At 43.0% G+C, this 20,342-nt stretch overlaps 1 protein-coding gene across 1 annotated transcript; it reads left to right on the top strand.

Moving 5' to 3' along the window:
* Window positions 1-1,484: 1,484 nt before the first annotated feature.
* LOC123726178 (trace amine-associated receptor 6-like) lies at window positions 1,485-20,135 on the top strand. Its single transcript, XM_082972203.1, has 2 exons — window positions 1,485-2,278; window positions 19,771-20,135. Exons 1-2 carry the CDS (start codon window positions 1,501-1,503, stop codon window positions 20,133-20,135), a joined length of 1,143 nt encoding a protein of 380 aa, XP_082828329.1. The 5' UTR covers window positions 1,485-1,500.
* The last annotated feature ends 207 nt before the right edge of the window (window positions 20,136-20,342 follow it).

Here is a 20,342-nt window from a genome sequence, read left to right as displayed (position 1 = left end):
CTCTGAATGTGCTTGAGTGGCCCAGCCAGAGCCTGGACTAGAACCTAATCGAACATCTGTGGAGAGACCTGAAAATAGCTGCAGCAACACTTCCCATCCAACCTGACAGAGCTTGAGAGGACCTGCAGAGAAGAATGGGAGAAACTCCCCAAATACAGGTCTGCCAAGCTTGTAGCGTCATACCCTGCAATCGCTGGCAAAGATTCTTCAACAAGGTACAGAGTAAAGGGTCAAAATACTTAGGGCTCTCCAGAGGGTGGTGCGGTCTGCCCAACGCATCTCCGGGGGCACATTTCCTGCCTTCCAGGACACCTACAGTACCCAATGTTACAGGAAGGACAAAAACATCATCAAGGACATCAACCACCCGAGCCACGGTCTGTTCACCCCGCTACCATCCATAAGGCGAGGTCAGTACAGGTGCATCAAAGCTGTGACCGAGAGACTGAAAAACAGCTTCTATCTCAAATCCACCAGACTGTTAAATAGCCATCACAGGCCGACTACCACCCGGTTACTCAACCCTGCACCTTAGAGGATGCTGCCCTATGTACATATACACGGAATTACTGGTGACTTTAAATTGAACACTAATCACTCTAATAATGTTTACATACTATTTTACCCATTTCATATGTACATACTGTATTCTACTGAATTTTTTGTCAATACCACTCAGACATTGCTTGTCCTAATATTTATATATTTCTTAATTCCCTTCTTTTACTTTTAGAATTGTGTGTATTATTGTGAATTGTTAGATACTACTGCACTGTTGGAGATACTGTAGGAACCAAAGCATCTCGCTTCACCCGCAATAACATCTGACAAATATGTGTATGTGACCAATAACATTTGATTTTAATTTGATTTTGTAGTGTATTAATAAAACAGTTCAGATGGACATTTTAATGTCTATGGAATGTTCCTATGAAATGTCACAATTTTGATAGCATTTGCTATACGTTTGTACACCATAAACTTATGGCTTATCAACTTCCCTACTGTCAACTTTCCTACACACTGGCCAGCTGACATGTGACGTGTCGTCATGTGTCCTGAGGTTGTGGATTTTGGTCCAAACTGAGCTTTGACATCCCATGTAAAATAGCCTTTGAGTGACAAAAACATCACCCATGTTGTATTTTCCCCATTAAAATGCTCAATTGGGCAATTTTCTCTCAGCTCTATCAGTAAGGCTGAAGGACAGGCTAGGTGGGCACAGCAACATCCAATCCTGTCATACATTACATCATGCTTTCACAAAAAATGTGTTTAACAAACCGTTTGTTCAATTCTGTGCTCACTTGTGTATGTTTTGTTGGTGTGTGTGTGTGTGTGTGTGTGTGTGCAGAGAGATCCTGGGGAGGGGAGTTTCTGTCAGTAACTCAGGGATAAATAGAGAGGCAGAGCTCAGAGTTTGTCAGACGCTGGACCTGACAGGGTCACACACAGGACCAAGCAGGAGAAGGACCTCAGCATTTTTACCTTTTATTACAAATGGAGGAAAACAAAGATGATCAGTACTGTTTTCAAGACGGAAACTCTTCTTGCAGAAAGGCTTTGCTATCGACATCTATCTACATAACACTGTACATCTTCTTCTCATTGATTTCAGCAGTTACAGTATTTTTGAACATACTGGTGATCATCTCCATCTCTCACTTCAAGCAGCTCCACACTCCAACCAACCTGCTCATCCTCTCTCTGGCTGCGTCAGATCTCCTGGTGGGACTGATTGTGATACCAGCAACGACTGTAGCAATAATGGAAGCATGCTGGGGTTTTGGGGAATATTTCTGTGCGTTTCAGATCTACAGTACTTTGTTATGTACTTCTTTATCTCTAGGCAATTTGGTCTTGATATCTATTGACCGCTATGTTGCTGTGTCTGATCCCTTATTGTACCACTCTAAAATAACAACAACAAGAATGATGTGTTGTATATCCGTTACCTGGTGTTGTTCTATCATATACGATGCTGTTATTATAAAAAACGTAGTAAATGTACAGGTACCAAGTAGATGTTTGACAGAATGTTTTATTGTTGAAGGAATAACCTGGGGTAATATCATTGACGTTGTATTTACAATGGTTGTCCCGTGCTCTATTATTATAACACTTTATATGACAATCTTTGTGGTGGCCAGATCACAGGCCAGAAAGGTGTTTTCTAAAGAGGCTGCCAGTGTGTCTGGTGTTAAAACTGTACGGGCAAATAAATCTGAGAGAAAAGCAGCAAAAACTCTTTCTATTGTTGTTTTCAACTATTTCATTTGTTGGATTCCAACTCTATTTATTAACTTTTATTCATTTTTTTTAATTGACAATTTTTTATCATATTTCATAATTTTTCTGCCACTAGTTAATTCCTTAATTAATCCAATAATTTATGCTTTCTTTTATCCATGGTTCAAAGTGACAGCTAAACTTTTATTAACTTTGAAGATAAGACGTTCATAGTTCCTAAAATTTTATTCCCTACGTTGGCAATCATAGGTTTGATAGTTTTTTTTCTACAATTGTTGTAAGTATTTATTTCATGTAGCAATACACTGACATTACTTACCTCAGTGTTGTCATCATAGATACATGTGGTGTTGATACAGATTGATTTGGATTGGAATGGAATGACTTGGAGAAGGCCCTTGTTTTATAAAGGATACTGTAGTCATTATGGATTGTGTACTCCAAATACCTAAGGCTGTGGTTGTTCCGTGTTACTTAATGACAAATAGTAAGCCTTCTAATAGTACATTTTGAGGACGTCATGAGTCATTCTATATGTTGTTTAACATCTCCCTCTAGTGGCTCAATTGTGACACAACGTCTTCATCAAGTTTATTAAAGTTGAAATGTACAACACTGCATGATATCAGATGACGTCCAGATCTAACTAAATTGTGTATTGTGTAAGTAGTTGATGGTAAAATGTAAGAATATGCAATTATGGGTAACACTTTATAATAACATTCAGTAATAAACCATCTGTAAGGCATTTACAGTTTGCCCACCATTTAATATTAAGGCCACATTTGTGAAATGTTACTCAGCTAGGTATTCTGACATTTATGAGTAACTACTACAGTATATACATTAATTATTCAACACAACAGTGTAGGAGACCACAGTAGACACTTGAACCTCAACATACTGGTTATGAACACTACCACTACTCTCACTACCACTACTCTCACTACCACTACTCTCACTACCACTACTCTCACTAGCACTACTCTCACTACTACTACTCTCACTACATCACTGCTGCTAGGTCAGGGGTCACACCAGAGCAGCTCTCTCAGAAGCTGTTTACTCTGAATGAATATAGAGATTGGGCAACACACTAAATAGTTTATAATGGATTAGTAAATTGTTTATTATCATTTCTCTTATATTTATTTTAGTAAGCTAGTTATTCACACATTTATAAACATCTTTTATAGTCTGTAACAATGATTCAGAAGATCATTCGTCAGATGTTTAATAAATATTCTTATGAACCGTGATTGTTAGTGATTGTTAGTAAAGTAGTTTTGCAGTCCCTCATCCAATGTGAGGACTATTCATACTTTCTTAATACTTTATAAATGTTTTGAACAGTGACCAGTGTAATTTATCACAAAAAAGATGGACATGCTATTGGTAGACATTCCAGCAGTACCTGATGCTCCTTAAGTTCCCAAAATGACCTAGAACATATCAATGGTTAAACAATAAGCAACACAACTTGAATATGAAAAAATATATATTGAACATTTATTTGAAAACAGTCACACTGTTGTAATAGTGTGCTGAAGGAAGTAACGTGTTTGTCTGAAAATGATAACATTCTTGTTTCTAGGAAGTGACTGATTGCACTCATTAGTATCAAATCAAATCAAATTGTATTGGTCAAAAACATGTGTTTAGGAGATGTTATTGCGAGTGTTGCTAAGTGCTATGCATCTAGTTCTGACAGTGCAGCAAATCTAACAAGTAATATCTAACAATTGCACAACAAATACCTAATACACACAAATCTAAGTAAAGGACTGGAATTAAGAATATATGAATATACGGATGAGCAATGTCAGAGTGGCATAGACTAAGAGCAGTTCATAGACTGCTCACAGGGTAAGGGAACCAATATCTAAATACATAATTTAACTTAACATTACGTTTCAAGGGTTATTACCTTTAATATACTACAAAATCAAATCAAAATCAAATTTTATTGGTCACAAACACATGCTTAGCAGATGTTATTGCGGGTGAACTGAAATGCATTTCTTCCTATCTCCGACAGTGCAGTAGTATCTAACAATTCACAACGATTGTCACGTCCTGACCAGTAAAGGGGTTATTTGTTATTATAGTTTGGTCAGGACGTGGCAGGGGGTATTTGTTTTATATGGTTTGGGGTGTGTGTGTATGTAGAGGGGTGTTTGATTTATGTATTCCGGGGTTTTGGTCATTGTTCTATGTTTGTATATTTCTATGTCTGTTCTAGGGTGTTTAGATCTGTGTTTAGGTAATTGGGATTGGGGCCTTCAATTGGAGGCAGCTGTCTATCGTTGCCTCAGATTGAAGGTCCTATAATTAGGAATGTGTTTGTCATGGGATTTGTGTGAGATTATTCTTTGCATAGATAGCTGTGTGTTGCCTGCAAGACTGTTTGTTGTCCGTTCATTGTTTTCGTGTTTTATTTTGTAAAATAAACATGAGCATTCACGTACCCAATGCGTCTTGGTCCATTCACTACGACGACCGTGACAACAATACACACAAATCTAAAAGTAAAAGAATGGAATTAAGAAATATATAAATATTTGGACAATCAATGTCTTAGTGGTATTGACAAAAAATACAGCAGAATACAGTATATACACATATGAGATGAGTAAAGCAGTATGTAAACATTATTAAAGTGACCAGTGATTCCATGTCTATGTACAGACTGTAGGACAGCATCCTCTAAGGTGCAGGGTTCAGTAACTGGGTGGTAGTTGCCTAGCGATGGGTATTTAACAGTCTGATAGCTTTGAGATAGAAGCTGTTTTTCAGTCTCTCGGTCCCAGCTTTGATGCATCTGTACTGATCTCTCCTTCCGGATGATAGCGGGCTGAACAGGCCGTGGCTCGGGTTGTTGATGCCCTTGATGATTTTTTTGGCCTTCCTGTGACATCGGGTACTGTAGATGTCCTGGAGGGCAGGCAGAGTGCCCCCGGTGATGCGTTGGTCAGAGCGCACTACCTTCTGGACATCCCTAAGTTTTCTGACTCTTTACTCAGTACCTTGTTGAAGCATCTTTGCCAGCGAATACAGGGTATGACGCTACAAGCTTGGCACACCTGTATTTGGGGAATTTCTCCCATTCTTCTCTGCAGATCCTCTCAAGCTCTGTCAGGTTGGATGGGGAACGTCGCTGCACAGCTATTTTCAGGTCTCTCCACAGACGTTCGGTCAGGTTCTAGTCCAGTCTCTGGCTGATCCATTCAAGCACATTCAGAGACTTTTCCCGAAGCCACTCCTGCATTGCCTTGAATATGTGCTTAGGGTCGTTGTTCTGTTGGAAGGTGAACCTTTGACCCCGTCTGAGATCCTGAGAGCACTGGAGCAGGTTTTCATCAAATCATCAAATCAAATCAAATTTTATTTGCCACATACACATGGTTAGCAGATGTTAATGCGAGTGTAGCGAAATGCTTGTGCTTCTATTTCCGACCGTGCAGTAATATCTAACAAGTAATCTAACCTAACAATTTCACAACAACTACCTTATACACACAAGTGTAAAGGAATGAGTAAGAATATGTACATAAAAATGTATGAATGAGTGATGGCCGAACGGCATAGGCAAGATGCAGTAGATGGTATAGAGTACAGTATTTACACATGAGATGAGTATTGTAGGATATGTAAACATTATATAAAGTGGCATTGTTTAAAGTGGCTAGTGATACATTTATTACATCAAGATGGCAAGATGCAGTAGATGGTATAGAGTACAGTATATACACATGAGATGAGTAATGTAGGGTATGTAAACATTATATAAAATGGCATTGTTTAAAGTGGCTAGTGAATCATTTATTACATTCATTTTTCCATTATTAAAGTGGTTAGAGTTGAGTCAGTATGTTGGCAGCAGCCACTCAATGTTAGTGATGGCTGTTTAACAGTCTGATGGCCTTGAGATAGAAGCTGTTTTTCAGTCTCTCGGTCCCCGCTTTGATGCCCCTGTACTGACCTCGCTTTCTGGATGATAGCGGGGTGAACAGGCAGTGGCTCGGGTGGTTGTTGTCCTTGATGATCTTTCTGGCCTTCCTGTGACGTCGGGTGGTGTAGGTTTCCTGGAGGGCAGGTAGTTTGCCCCCGGTGATGCGTTGTGCAGACCTCACTACCCTATGGAGAGCCTTCCAGTTATGGGCGGAGCAGTTGCCATACCAGGCGGGGAAACAGCCCAACAGGATGCTCTCGATTGTGCATCTGTAAAAGTTTGTGAGTGTTTTTGGTGACAAGTCGAATTCCTTCAGCCTGCTGAGATTGAAGAGGCGCTGCTGCGCCTTCTTCACCACGCTGTCTGTGTGGGTGGACCATTTCAGTTTGTCCGTGATGTGTACGCCGAGGAACTTAACCTCTCTTAACCTCTACTCAACAGCCAGTTGAATCCCGTGGCGCGTTATTCAAATACCTTAGAAATGCTATTACTTCAATTTCTCAAACATATGACTATTTTACAGCATTTTAAAGACAAGACTCTCGTTAATCTAACCACACTGTCCGATTTCAAAAAGGCTTTACAACGAAAGAAAAACATTAGATTATGTCAGCAGAGTACCCAGCCAGAAATAATCAGACACCCATTTTTCAAGCTAGCATATAATGTCACATAAACCCAAACCACAGCTAAATGCAGCACTAACCTTTGATGATCTTCATCAGATGACAATCTTAGGACATTATGTTATACAATACATGCATGTCTGTTCAATCAAGTTCATATTTATATCAAAAAACAGCTTTTTACATTAGCAGGTGACTAGCATGTGACTAGCATTCCCACCGAACACTTCCGGTGAATTTACTAAATTACTCACGATAAACGTTCACAAAAAACATAACAATTATTTTAAGAATTATAGATACAGAACTTCTCTATGCACTCGATATGTCCGATTTTATAATAGCTTTTCGGTGAAAGCACATTTTGCAATATTCTAAGTAGATAGCCCGGCATCACAGGGCTAGCTATTTAGACACCCAGCAAGTTTAGCCCTGACCAAAGTCAGATTTACTATAAGAAAAATGTTATTACCTTTGCTGTCTTCGTCAGAATGCACTCCCAGGACTTCTACTTCAATAACAAATGTTGGTTTGGTCGCAAATAATCCATTGTAATATCCAAATAGCGCCGTTTTGTTCGTGCGTTCAAGACACTATCCGAAAGGGTAAATAAGGGTTACGAGCACGACGCATTTCGTGACAAAGAAATTCTAAATATTCCATTACCGTACTTCGAAGCATGTCAACCGCTGTTTAAAATCAATTTTTATGCCATTTTTCTCGTTAAAAAGCGATAATATTCCGACCGGGAAATCGTTTTTTATTACAAAGAGAGTGAAAGTAAAAGCATGCTATCCCCTCATGCACGAGCCTCAGTCTAATGGCCCTCTGATAGAGCACTTGCCAAACGCGCTAGTGTGTTTCAGTCTGGGCCTTGAATTACGTCATTCAGCTTTTTCCCGGGTTCTGAGAGCCTATGGGAGCCGTAGGAAGTGTCACGTCATGCCAGAGATCCCCTGTTTTTGTTAGAGATTATCAAGGAGGGAAAGAAATGGTCAGACAGGCCACTTCCTGTAAGGAATCTTCTCAGCTTTTGGCCTGCCAAATGAGTTCTGTTATACTCACAGACACCATTCAAACAGTTTTAGAAACTTTAGGGTGTTTTCTATCCAAAGCCAATAATTATATGCATATTCTAGTTACTGGGCAGGAGTAGTAACCAGATTAAATCGGGTACGTTTTTTATCCGGCAGTGCAAATACTGCCCCCTAGCCCCAACAGGTTAAAACTTTCCACCCTCTCCACTACTGTCCCGTCAATGTGGATAGGAGGCTGCTCCCTCTGCTGTTTCCTGAAGTCCACGATCATCTCCTTTGTTTTGTTGACATTGAGTGTGAGGTTATTTTCCTGACACCACACTCCGTGGGCTCTCACCTCCTCCCTGTAGGCCGTCTCGTCATTGTTGGTTATCAAGCCTACCACTGTAGTGTCGTCTGCAAACTTGATGATTCAGTTGGAGGCGTGCATGGCCAAGCAGTCGTGGGTGAACAGGCAGTACAGGAGAGGGTTGAGAACGCACCCTTGTGGGGCCACAGTGTTGAGGATCAGCGGGGTGGAGATGTTGTTACCTACCCTCACCACCTGGGGGCAGCCCGTCAGGAAGTCCAGGACTTAGTTGTACAGGGCGGGGTCGAGACCCAGGGTTTAGAGCTTAATGACGAGTTTGGAGGGTACTATGGTGTTAAGTGCTGAGCTGTAGTCGATGAACAGCATTATTACATAGGTATTCCTCTTGTCTAGATGGGTTAGGGTAGTGTGCAGTGTGATTGAGATTGAGTCATCTGTGGACCTATTGGGGCGGTAAGCAAATTGGAGTGGGTCTAGGGTGTCAGGTAGGGTGGAGAGTATATGGTCCTTGACTAGTCTCTCAAAGCACTTCATGATGATGGAAGTGAGTGCTACGGGGCGGTAGTCATTTAGCTCAGTTACCTTAGCTTTCTTGGGAACAGGAACAGTGGTGGCCCTCTTGAAGCATGTGGGAACAGCAGACTGGGATAAGGATTGATTGAATATGTCTGTAAACGCACCAGCCAGCTGGTCTGCGCAAGCTCTGAGGATGCGGCTGGGGATGCCATCTGGGCCTGCAGCCTTGCGATGGTTAACACGTTTAAATATTTTACTCACGTTGGCTGCAGTGAAGGAGAGCCCGCAGGTTTTGGTAGCGGCCTTGTCAGTGGCACTGTATTGTCCTCAAAGCGAGCAAAGAAGTTGTTTAGTCTGTCTGGGAGCAAGACATTGTGGTCCGCGATGGGGATGGTTTTTCTTTTGTAGTCCGTGATTGAGATCAAGGATCTCTCTGTACTTTGCTCCGTTCATCTTTTCCTTTATCCTGACTAGTCTCTCAGTCCCTTCCACTGAAAAACATCCCGACGGCATGATGCTGCCACCACCATGCTTCACCGTAGGGATGGTGCCAGGTTTCCTCCAGATGCGACGCTTGGCATTCAGGCCAAAGAGTTTAATTTTGATTTCATCAGACCAGAGAATCTTGTTTCTCATGGTCTGATAGTCCTTTTCGCAAACTCCAAGGCTGTTATGTGCCTTTTACTGTGGCGTGGCTTCAGTCTGGCCACTCTACAATAAAGGCCTCATTGTTGGAGTGCTGCAGAGATATTTGTTTTTCTGAAAGGTTCTCCCTTCTCCACAGAGGAACACTGGAGCTCTCTCAGAGTGACCATCTGGTTCTTGGTCACCTCCCTGACCAAGGCCCTTCTCCCCCGATTGCTCAGTTTGGCTGGGCGGCCAGCTCTAGGAAAATTCTTTGTGGTTCCAAACTTCTTCCATTTAAGAATGATGGACGCCATTGTGTTCTTGGGGTCCTTCAATGCTGCAGAAATGTTTTGTTACCCTTCCCCAGATCGGTGCCTCGACACAATCCTGTCTAGGAGCTCTACAGACAATTCCTTCCTGTCTTGGTTCAGGCTCTGACATGAACTGTCAAATGTGGGACCTTATATAGACAGGTGTGTGACTTTTCAAATCATGTCCAATTAATTGAATCAACCACAGGTGGACTCCAATCAAGTTGTAGAAACATCTCAAGGATGATCAATGGAAACAGGATGCTCCTTAGCTCAATTTCGAGTCATAGCAAAGGGTCTGAATACTTATGTAAATGAGGTATTTCTGTTTTTATTTGCAAATACAATTGCAAGAAATTCTAAAAAACAGTTTATGGGGTATTGTGTGTGGATCGATGACAGAAAAAAATATGTTAATCAATTTTAGAATAGTGCTGTAACGTAACAAAATGTGGAAAAAGTCAAGGGGTATAAATACTTTCTGAATGTACTGTATGTATGAAAATACCCTCAAATAAAAGGTGACATTCTATCATGTCGCCTCATATTTAACATTTGATCTCATATCCAATGTGCTTGAGTAAAGACAAAAAAATGTAATTGTTTTCCTGCGGATTGAAACAGGGGCCAGGGATTATTTTCAGTATGTACAGTGACCAGAGGAAGTCACTATCAATCACAATCTGTGACAGAGGGATAACTTGACTTATTCTATACTGAACAAAAATATAAATGCAAGATTTTGCTGAGTTACAGTCATATAAGGGATTCAGTCAAATTTCTGCCCTGTTAGAGCTGTCCCGGTCAACTGTAAGCACTGTGAAGTAGAAACATCTAGGTGCCCGCACAAGCTCACAGAACTGGAAGGCTGAGTTCTGCAGCGCATACCGAGTAAAAATCCTCTGTCCTTGGTTTCACATCTCACTACTGAGATCCAAACTGACTCTGGAAGCAACATCAGCACAATATCTGTTAGTCGGGAGCTTCATGAAATGTGTTTCCATGGCCAAGCAGCCGAACACAAGCCTAAGATCACCATGCTCAATGCCAAGTGACGGCTCGAGTGGTGTAAAGCACACCGCCATTGGACTCTGGAGCAGTGGAAACACGTTCTCTGGAGTGATGAATCACGCTTCACTATCTGGCAGTCTGACAGACGAATCTGGGTTTGGCGGATGCCAGGGGAACTCTACCTGCCCCAATGCATAGTGCCAATTGTAAAGTTTCCAGTAAGTTACTGAACATTTTACAGGAAATGTTTTACGGTGTGGTTCCAGTTGCACCTACTGGGACAGCACCAGTCTGCAGTTTGCCTCGTGTCACCATATACAGGGAAATGCTGAGGGCCTGTGGGACCAGGAGGAATCTTGGTTCCCACTGGATTTTCATTTCCAACTGAAAGAGAAAGCTGCTCCACTGGCTGTAGGACGGACATGTTGAAGAACAGCTGTTTCTCTACACAGCCGTGGCAGCTGCCGCTTCAGCTTGACAAAACCAGACATATTAGCTTCACACTCCTGAAGTAGGAACCTAGGTTTCAATTTACAATATTTGGAATGTCAAAGTCAATATAGACCTCGATCTGCATAAACAAACCAAATGTCTGACTTTGTCCCTCTGGCTTTCTATTTTATTGGTCAATTTTGGCCCAAAATCAATGGGAGTGAAGGAACTCAAGATGCAACTGTTTTCAAAATGGTATCTCTTAAATATCAAACATGTTCAAATATGGATTGTGTAGGCCCATGTAGCTCAATAGTTACTTTGTCTCAAATTGTAATTCAGAAAACATAAAAAAAACACATATTCCTCTATCATTCACGAATCCTAAAGGGGCAATCTGCAGTTCAAACAACAACAAAGCGGCCACCCCACCACCTTTTTAGGTAAACATTTTAGGGATGGACTGAAGAAATGTAACTATTCTCCTGAGTGGCGCAGTGGTCTAAGGCACTGCATCTCAGTACTAGAGGTGTCACTACTGGATGGAAAAATACTGAGGATAATAGCGGACGATATTTCCACTCCTATTTGCAATATTTTCAATTTAAGCCTACTCGAATGTGTGTGCCCCCAGGCTTGGAGGGAAGCATAAGTCATTCCACTACCTAAGAATAGTAAAGCCCCCTTTACTGGCTCAAATAGCCGACCAATCAGCCTGTTACCAACCCTTAGTAAACTTTTGGAAAAAATGGTGTTTGACCAAATACAATGCTATTTTACAGTAAAGAAATTGACAAGAAACTTTCAGCATGCTTATAGAGAAGGACATTCAACAAGCAAAGCACCTACTCAAATGACTGATGATTGGCTGAGAGAAATTGATGATAAAAAGATAGTGGGGTCTGTCTTGTTAGACTTCAGAGTGGCTTTTGACATTATCGGTCATAGTCTGCTGCTGGCAAAACGTATGTGTTACGGCTTCACACCCCCTGCTATATTGTGGATGAAGCGTTATCTGCCTAACAGAACACAGAGGGTGTTCCTTAGTGGAAGCCTCTCCAACATAATTCAGATAGAATCAGGAATTCCCCAAGGCAGCTGTCTAGGCCCATTACTTTTTTTCAATCTTTACTAATGAATTGCCACTGGCTTTGAGAAAAGCCAGAATGTCTATGTATGCGGATGACTCAACACTATACATGTCAGCTACTACAGTGACTGAAATGACTGCAATACTTAACCTCTTGGGGCTAGGTGGGACGCTAGCGTGCCACCTGTGGTGCACTCCATCAACAGCAGGTGCATTTCAAGAGCGGCAAATTTGAATCCAAATAAATGTCAAAATTCAAATTTTTCAAAAATACAACTATGTTACACCATTTGAAAGATAAACATCTCCTTAATCTAACCACGTTTTACGATTTCAAAAAGGTTTTACGGCGAAAGCATAAATTTAGAGTATGTTAGGACAGTACATTTACAAGAGTTGTGTGTAATGTTTTGTCAAGTCAAAGACAGGGTCACCAAAACCATAAAACCAGCTAAAATGATACACTAACCTTTTACAATCTCCATCAGATGACACTCCTAGGACATTATGTTAGACAATGCATGCATTTTTAGTTCTATCAAGTTCATATTTATATACAAAAACAGCGTTTTACTATGGCATTGATGTTGAGGAAATCGTTTCCCTCCAATAACCGGCAGTCAAGTCAGCGTCAGAAATTAAATAATTAAAATTAGAAAACATTGGTAAAATATTATATTGTCATTTAAAGAATTATAGATTTACATCTTTTGAACGCAATCAACTTGCCAGATTTAAAAATAACCTTACTGGGAAATCACACTTTGCAATAATCTGAGCACTGTGCCCAGAAAAATACGCGTTGCGATACAGACTAGACGTCATGTTGGGGAGATCTAAAATCGAAAATACTATGTAAATAATCCATTACCTTTGATTCTCTTCATCAGATGTCACTTCCAGGTATCACAGGTCCATAACGAATGTAGTTTTGTTCAAAAAAGCTCATCATTTATGTCCAAAAATCTCCGTCTCGTTAGCACATGATGTAAGCCAGCCGGACTTCTCGTCATGAACGAGGGGAAAAAATATATTTCCGTTCGTTCAAACATGTCAAACGTTGTATAGCATAAATCATTAGGGCCTTTTTTAACCAGAACATGAATAATATTCAAGGTGGACGAATGCATAGCCTTTTATAACGTATTGGAACGAGGGTACCCAACATGAAGTAGCGCGCCAGGTGTCTAATGGGACATCACCGTTCCATGGCTCTTGTTCGGTCAGATCTCCCTCCAGAAGACTCAAAACACTTTGTAAAGGCTGGTGACATCTAGTGGAAGCAATAGGAAGTGCCAAAATATTCCTAAACCCCTGTGTTTTTCAATGGGAGAGGTTTAAAGTCAATACAACACATCAGGTATCCACTTCCTGTCAGAAAATGTCTCAGGGTTTTGCCTGCCAAATGAGTTCTGTTATACTCACAGACACCATTCAAACAGTTTTGGAAACTTTAGAGTGTTTTCTATCCATATATAATAAGTATATGCATATTCTAGTTACTGGGTAGGATTAGTAACCAGATTAAATCGGGTACATTTTTTTTATCCAGACGTGCAAATGCTGCCCCCTAGACCCAACAGGTTAACATAGAGTTGTGGTTAGTTTCAGAGTGGGTGGCAAGGAATAAGTTAGTCCTAAATATTTCTAAAGCGAAAAGCATTGTATTTGGGACAAATCATTCACTAAACACCAAACCTCAACTAAATCTTGTAATAAATAATGTGAAAATTGAGAAAGTTGAGGTGACTAAACTGCTTGGAGTTACCTTGGATTGTAAACTGTCATGGTCAAAACATATTGATACAACAGTAGCTAAGATGGGAAGAAGTACACTTGAAGTCGGAAGTTTACATACACTTAGGTTGGAGTCATTAACCTGTTAGGGCTAGGGGGCAGTATTTGCACGGCTGGATAAAAAAAATGTACCCGATTTAATCTGGTTACTAATCCTACCCAGTAACTAGAATATGCATATACTTATTATATATGGATAGAAAACACTAAAGTTTCTAAAACTGTTTGAATGGTGTCTGTGAGTATAACAGAACTCATTTGGCAGGCAAAACCCTGAGACATTTTCTGACAGGAAGTGGATACCTGATGTGTTGTATTACCTTTAAACCTATCCCATTGAAAAACACAGGGGCTGAGGAATATTTTGGCACTTCCTATTGCTTCCACTAGATGTCACCAGCCTTTACAAAGTGTTTTGAGTCTTCTGGAGGGAGATCTGACCGAACAAGAGCCATGGAACGATGATGGCCCATTAGACACCTGGCGCGCGAGTTCATGTTGGGTACCCTCGTTCCAATACGTTATAAAAGAGTATGCATTCGTCCACCTTGAATATTATTCATGTTCTGGTTAAAAAAGGCCCTAATGATTTATTCTATACAACGTTTGACATGTTTGAACGAACGTAAATATATTTTTTCCCCTCGTTCATGACGAGAAGTCCGGCTGGCTTAGATCATGTGCTAACAAGACGGAGATTTTTGGACATAAATGATGAGCTTTTTTGAACAAAACTACATTCGTTATGGACCTGTGATACCTGGAAGTGACATCTGATGAAGAGAATCAAAGGTAATGGATTATTTACATAGTATTTTCGATTTTACATCTCCCCAACATGACGTCTAGTCTGTATCGCAACGCGTATTTTTCTGGGCGCAGTGCTCAGATTATTGCAAAGTGTGATTTCCCAGTAAGGTTATTTTTAAATCTGGCAAGTTGATTGCGTTCAAGAGATGTAAATCTATAATTCTTTAAATGACAATATAATATTTTACCAATGTTTTCTAATTTTAATGATTTAATTTGTGGTGTTGACTTGACTGCCGGTTATTGGAGGGAAACGATTTCCTCAACATCAATGCCATAGTAAAACGCTGTTTTTGGATATAAATATGAACTTGATAGAAATAAAATGCATGCATTGTCTAACATAATGTCCTAGGAGTGTCATCTGATGGAGATTGTAAAAGGTTAGTGCATCATTTTAGCTGGTTTTATGGTTTTGGTGACCCTGTCTTTGAATTGACTAAACATTACACACAACTCTTGTAAATGTACTGTCCTAACATACTCTAAATTTATGCTTTCGCCGTAAAACCTTTTTGAAATCGTAAAACGTGGTTAGATTAAGGAGATGTTTATCTTTCAAAGGGTGTAAAATAGTTGTATGTTTGAAAAATTTGAATTTTGACATTTATTTGGATTCAAATTTGCCGCTCTTGAAATGCACCTGCTGTTGATGGAGTGCACCACGGGGGGGACGCTAGCGTCCCACCTAGCCCATAGAGGTTAAAACTCGTTTTTCAACCAATCCACAAACTTCTTGTTAACAAACTATTGTTTTGGCAAGTCGGTTAGGACATCTATTTTGTGCATGACACAAGTAATTTTTCCAACAATTGTTTACAGACACATTATTTCACTTATCATTCACTGTATCACAATTCCAGTAGGTCAGAAGTTTACATACACTAAGTTGACTGTGCTTTTGAACAGCTTGGAAAATTCCAGAAAATTATGTCATGGCTTTAGAAGCTTCTGATAGGCTAATTGACATCATTTTTGTCAATTGGAGGTGTACCTGTGCATGTATTTCAAGGCCCTACTTCAAACTCAGTGCCTCTTTGCTTGACATCATGGGAAAATCAAAAGATATCATCCAAGACCTCAGAAAAGAAAATTGGTGACCTCCACAAGTCTGGTTCATCCTTGAGAGCAATTTCCAAACACCTGAAGGTACCATGTTCATCTGTACAAACTATAGTAGGCAAGCATAAACACCATGGGACCACGCAGCCGTCATATCGCTCAGGAAGGAGACGCGTTCTGTCTCCTTCTTGCAAAAAGTGCAAATCAATCTCAGAACAAGAGCAAAAGACCTTGTGAAGATGCTGGAGGAAACTGTAACGGTTGTCTTCATAAATGGACCAAGGCGCAGCAGGTATGTGAATACTCATGGTTATTTATTACCAAAAAAGAGTAAAGCATCCACTTGAAAAAACAATGAAGGTGACAACAGTAACAGTTTTACAGGCTATAAATGCAGTGTAAAAACAACCACCCACAAACCCCAGTGACAAACATACTCCTACATATATGACTCCCAATCAGCAACAACGATCCCCAGCTGTTCCTGATCAGGAGTCACAAGACACACAGAACATTCAAACACACACACAAGACTGCCACGTCCAGACCCCCAAACTACTACAACAGCTCCATCTGCTGGTCAGGACGTGACAGTACCCCCCCTCAAGGTGCAGACCCCGGAATGCACCTAACCACAAAAAAAAACCCACCAACAAACAAAAATCCCCAACAAAACCCATAAACACTAACCCTTAAACAAGAAGGGAGGGAAGGGAGGGTGGCTGCCATCACCGACGGCACTGTGCTACACCCTCCCTCCCCAACCCACCTATCCTGGAGGTGGCTCAGGTGCAGGACGTGGACCTCGCTCCACCTTCGGCGTCGCCCACTTTGATGGCGCCCATAGCTGCGCCAGGCAGACGGGCCACTCGGGCTGGACCGGGGGACAGGAGGGCCCCTCGGGCTGGGCCGGGGGACAGGAGGGCCCCTCGGGCTGGGCCGGAGGGCAGGAGGGCCACTCGGGCTGGGCCGGAGGGCAGGAGGGCCACTCGGGCTGGGCCGGAGGGCAGGAGGGCCACTCGGGCTGGGCCGGAGGGCAGGAGGGCCACTTGGGCAGTTCAGGGCAGTCTGGCCACTCTGGCAGTTCAGGGCAGTCTGGCCAGTCTGGCAGTTCAGGGCAGTCTGGGTACTCTGGCAGTTCCGGGCAGTCTGGCCACTCTGGCAGTTCCGGGCAGTCTGGCCACTCTGGCAGTTCCGGGCAGTCTGGCCACTCTGGCAGTTCCGGGCAGTCTGGCCACTCTGGCAGTTCCGGGCAGTCTGGCCACTCTGGCAGAACCGGGCAGTCTGGCCACTCTGGCAGAACCGGGCAGTCTGGCCACTCTGGCAGCTTCTGACTAGCGGGCAGCTCTGGCGACTTACGACTGGCGGGCAGCTCTGGCGACTGTTTACTGGCGGGCAGCTCTGGTGACTGTTGACTGGCGGGCAGCTCTGGTGACTGTTGACTGGCGGGCAGCTCTGGTGACTGTTGACTGGCGGGCAGCTCTGGTGACTGTTGACTGGCGGGCAGCTCTGGTGACTGTTGACTGGCGGGCAGCTCTGGTGACTGTTGACTGGCGGGCAGCTCTGGTGACTGTTGACTGGCGAGGCTGGGCTGACACACTAGACTCCTGATACGTGGGGCTGGTATTGGACGTGCCAGCCTGGAGACACGCACCTCCATGCTAGTGCGTCTAGCGGGAAACACCGGACCGAAAGGGCGCACTGGCGGTCTTGAGTGCAGGGTTGGCATCACCCCTTCCGGCTCGATGCTCCCCTTGCCCTGGCACCTGCGGGGCGCTGGTACTGGGCGAACTGGGCTGTGCTTCCGTATAGGCGAGATGGTGCGTACCACAGCGTAACATGGCGCCCTCCACCTCATATGCACCTCCCTGTAGTCACGGGTAGCTGGCTTACGGCTCTTCCCTGGCCTGGCCAAGCTACCCGTGTGCCCCCCAAATTTTTTTTATTGGGGGTGCCTCTCGGGTTTCCTTAGCTCCCTTAACTTGTCCGCCCAGAATTTTCTTTCGTCCTGCCAGGTCCATTCCTCCATTTTCTTCTCCTGTGGCTTCCTCCTCTTCTGCTGCTTGGTCCTTTGGTGGGTGGTTCTGTAACGGTTGTCTTCATAAATGGACTAAGGCGCAGCAGGTATGTGAATACTCATGGTTATTTATTACCAAAAAAGAGTAAAGCATCCACTTGAAAAAACAATGAAGGTGACAACAGTAACAGTTTTACAGGCTATAAATGCAGTGTAAAAACAACCACCCACAAACCCCAGTGACAAACATACTCCTACATATATGACTCCCAATCAGCAACAACGATCCCCAGCTGTTCCTGATCAGGAGTCACAAGACACACAGAACATTCAAACACACACACAAGACTGCCACGTCCTGACCCCCAAACTACTACAACAGCTCCATCTGCTGGTCAGGACGTGACAGAAACAGGTACAAAAGTATCTGTATCCACAGACATAACCTGAAAGGCCACTCAGCAGGGAAGAAGCCACTGCTCCAAAACCGCCATGAAAAAGCCAGACTACAGTTTGCAACATGGGGACAAAGATCGTACATTTTGGAGAAATGTCCTCTGGTCTGATGAAACAAAAATAGAACTGTTTGGCCATAATGACCATTGTTATGTTTGGAGGAAAAAGGGGGAGACTTGCGAGCCGAAAAACACCATCCCAACCGTGAAGCACAGGGGTGGCAGCTTCATGTTGTGGGGGTGCTTTGCTGCAGGAGGGACTGGTGCACTTCACAAAATAGATGGCATCATGAGGATGGGAAATTATGTGGATATCTTGAAGCAACATCTCAAGACATCAGTCAGGAAGTTAAAGCTTGGTCGCAAATGGGTCTTCCAAATGGACAATGACCCCAAGCATATTCCAAAGTTGTGGCAAAATGGCTTAAGGACAACAAGGTCAAGGTATTGGAGTGGCCATCACAAAGCCCTGCCCTCAATCCTATAGAAAATTTGTGGCAGAACTGAAAAATTGTGTGTGAACAAGGAGGCCTACAAACCTGTCTCAGTTACACCAGCTCTGTCAGGAGGAATGGGCCAAAATTCACCAAACTTATTGTGGGAAGCTTTTGGAAGGCTACCCGAAACATTTGACCCAAGTTAAAAAATTTAAAGGCAACGCTACCAAATACTTATTGAGTTTATGTAAACTTCTGACCCACTGGGAATGTGATGGAAGAAATTAAAGCTGAAATAAATCATTCTCTTTACTATTATTCTGATATTTCACGTTCTTAAAATAAAGTGGTAATCCAAACTGACCTAAGAAAGGGGATTTTTACTCGGATTAAATGTCAGGAATTGTGAAAAACTGAGTTTAAATGTATGTGGCTAAGGTGTATGTAAACTTCTGATTTCAACTGTACGTTTATAATAAAGCACTGCTCTACCTTCTTAACAGCAAAACCTAGTTTTGTCGCACCTGGACTACTTTTCAGTCGTGTGGTAAGGTGCCACAAAAAAGGACTTAGGAAATGTTGCAATTGGTTCAGAACATGGCAGCACGGCTGGCTCTTGAATGTACACCGAGAGCTAATATTAACAATATTCATGTCAGTCTCTCCTGGCTCCAAGTGGAGGAGAGATTGACTTCATCACTACAGTACTTGTATTTATGAGAGGTATTGACATGTTGAATGCACCGAGCTGTCTGTTTGAACTACTGGTGCACAGCTCTAACACCCATACATAACCCACAAGACATGCCACAAGAGGTCTCTTCACAGCCCCCAAGTCCTGAACAGACTATGGGAGGTGATCCAGCCTCTCTCCTGACTGACGTCCCTCTAGGCCCCCCCGGCCAGAGGCACAGGAGCGTCGGGATCACTTCTGTTCCCCAGACCATCCTAACTCCCAAGTATATGAAATCAAGAGTGCACATTCCACAACACCATGGTCTGCACCCTCCTCAGCCAGCGTCTTGACTAGCCAGAGTCAAGGAGACTCCCGCTCCAGTCGTGGAACCACAGCTAGCCTCTGTCAAGGGCCTGTTCTGGTTGCCGTCGCAGTTGTCTTTTCCTCCCTGTGTGGCCGACACTCGGGTGCCCGAGGTTCGACTGTCTGCTACCCTGGAAACTTCAGCCACAAAGACTCCACCTGCTCTCCCTCAGGAGCCCCTCACTGCTCCTGGCCCAGAGTCCAAGCCCGCACTGAAGTCGTTACCCGCTCCTTGGATGGAGCCACAGCCTGCAGCTACAGCAGAGGTCAAGTACAGGGGTCTCTCCAGTCACAGCCTGATGGGACTGGCCAGTCCAGGCCTGGAGTCCTGCTGGCCCAACCTGCTAGGACTGTGATAGTTCCGGCCTCCGAGGGTTCTAGCCCATGTGGGTCATCAGGCTCTTGCCTCGCTAGGTTCAAAGGTACCAGTTGCTCTAGTAGGGCCAGCGCTCTACTATTCTCCAAGTCCAGTGTCAGTATCCCTGGTAGGTCCAGAGTCGTTCTCTCTGTCAGGTCCAGAATCGTTCTCCTTGTCAGGTTCAGAGTCATTCTCCCTGTCAGGT

Source organism: Salmo salar, unplaced genomic scaffold (assembly GCF_965601325.2).
Source record: "Salmo salar unplaced genomic scaffold, fSalSal1 ptg000588l, whole genome shotgun sequence".
NCBI classification, from domain to species: Eukaryota; Metazoa; Chordata; class Actinopteri; order Salmoniformes; family Salmonidae; genus Salmo; species Salmo salar.
Note: the sequence above shows the minus strand (reverse complement) of the source record. Positions and strands in the feature narration are given on the sequence as shown.

Excerpts from the sequence above, each read along its gene's own strand:
- LOC123726178 (XM_082972203.1), top strand. The coding sequence starts at position 1,501 with ATGGAGGAAAACAAAGATGATCAGTACTGTTTTCAAGACGGAAACTCT. Across the intron at positions 2,279-19,770 it reads TGTTTTCAACTATTTCATTT|CCAGAGTCAAGGAGACTCCC; the intron begins GTTGGATTCCAA and ends CGTCTTGACTAG.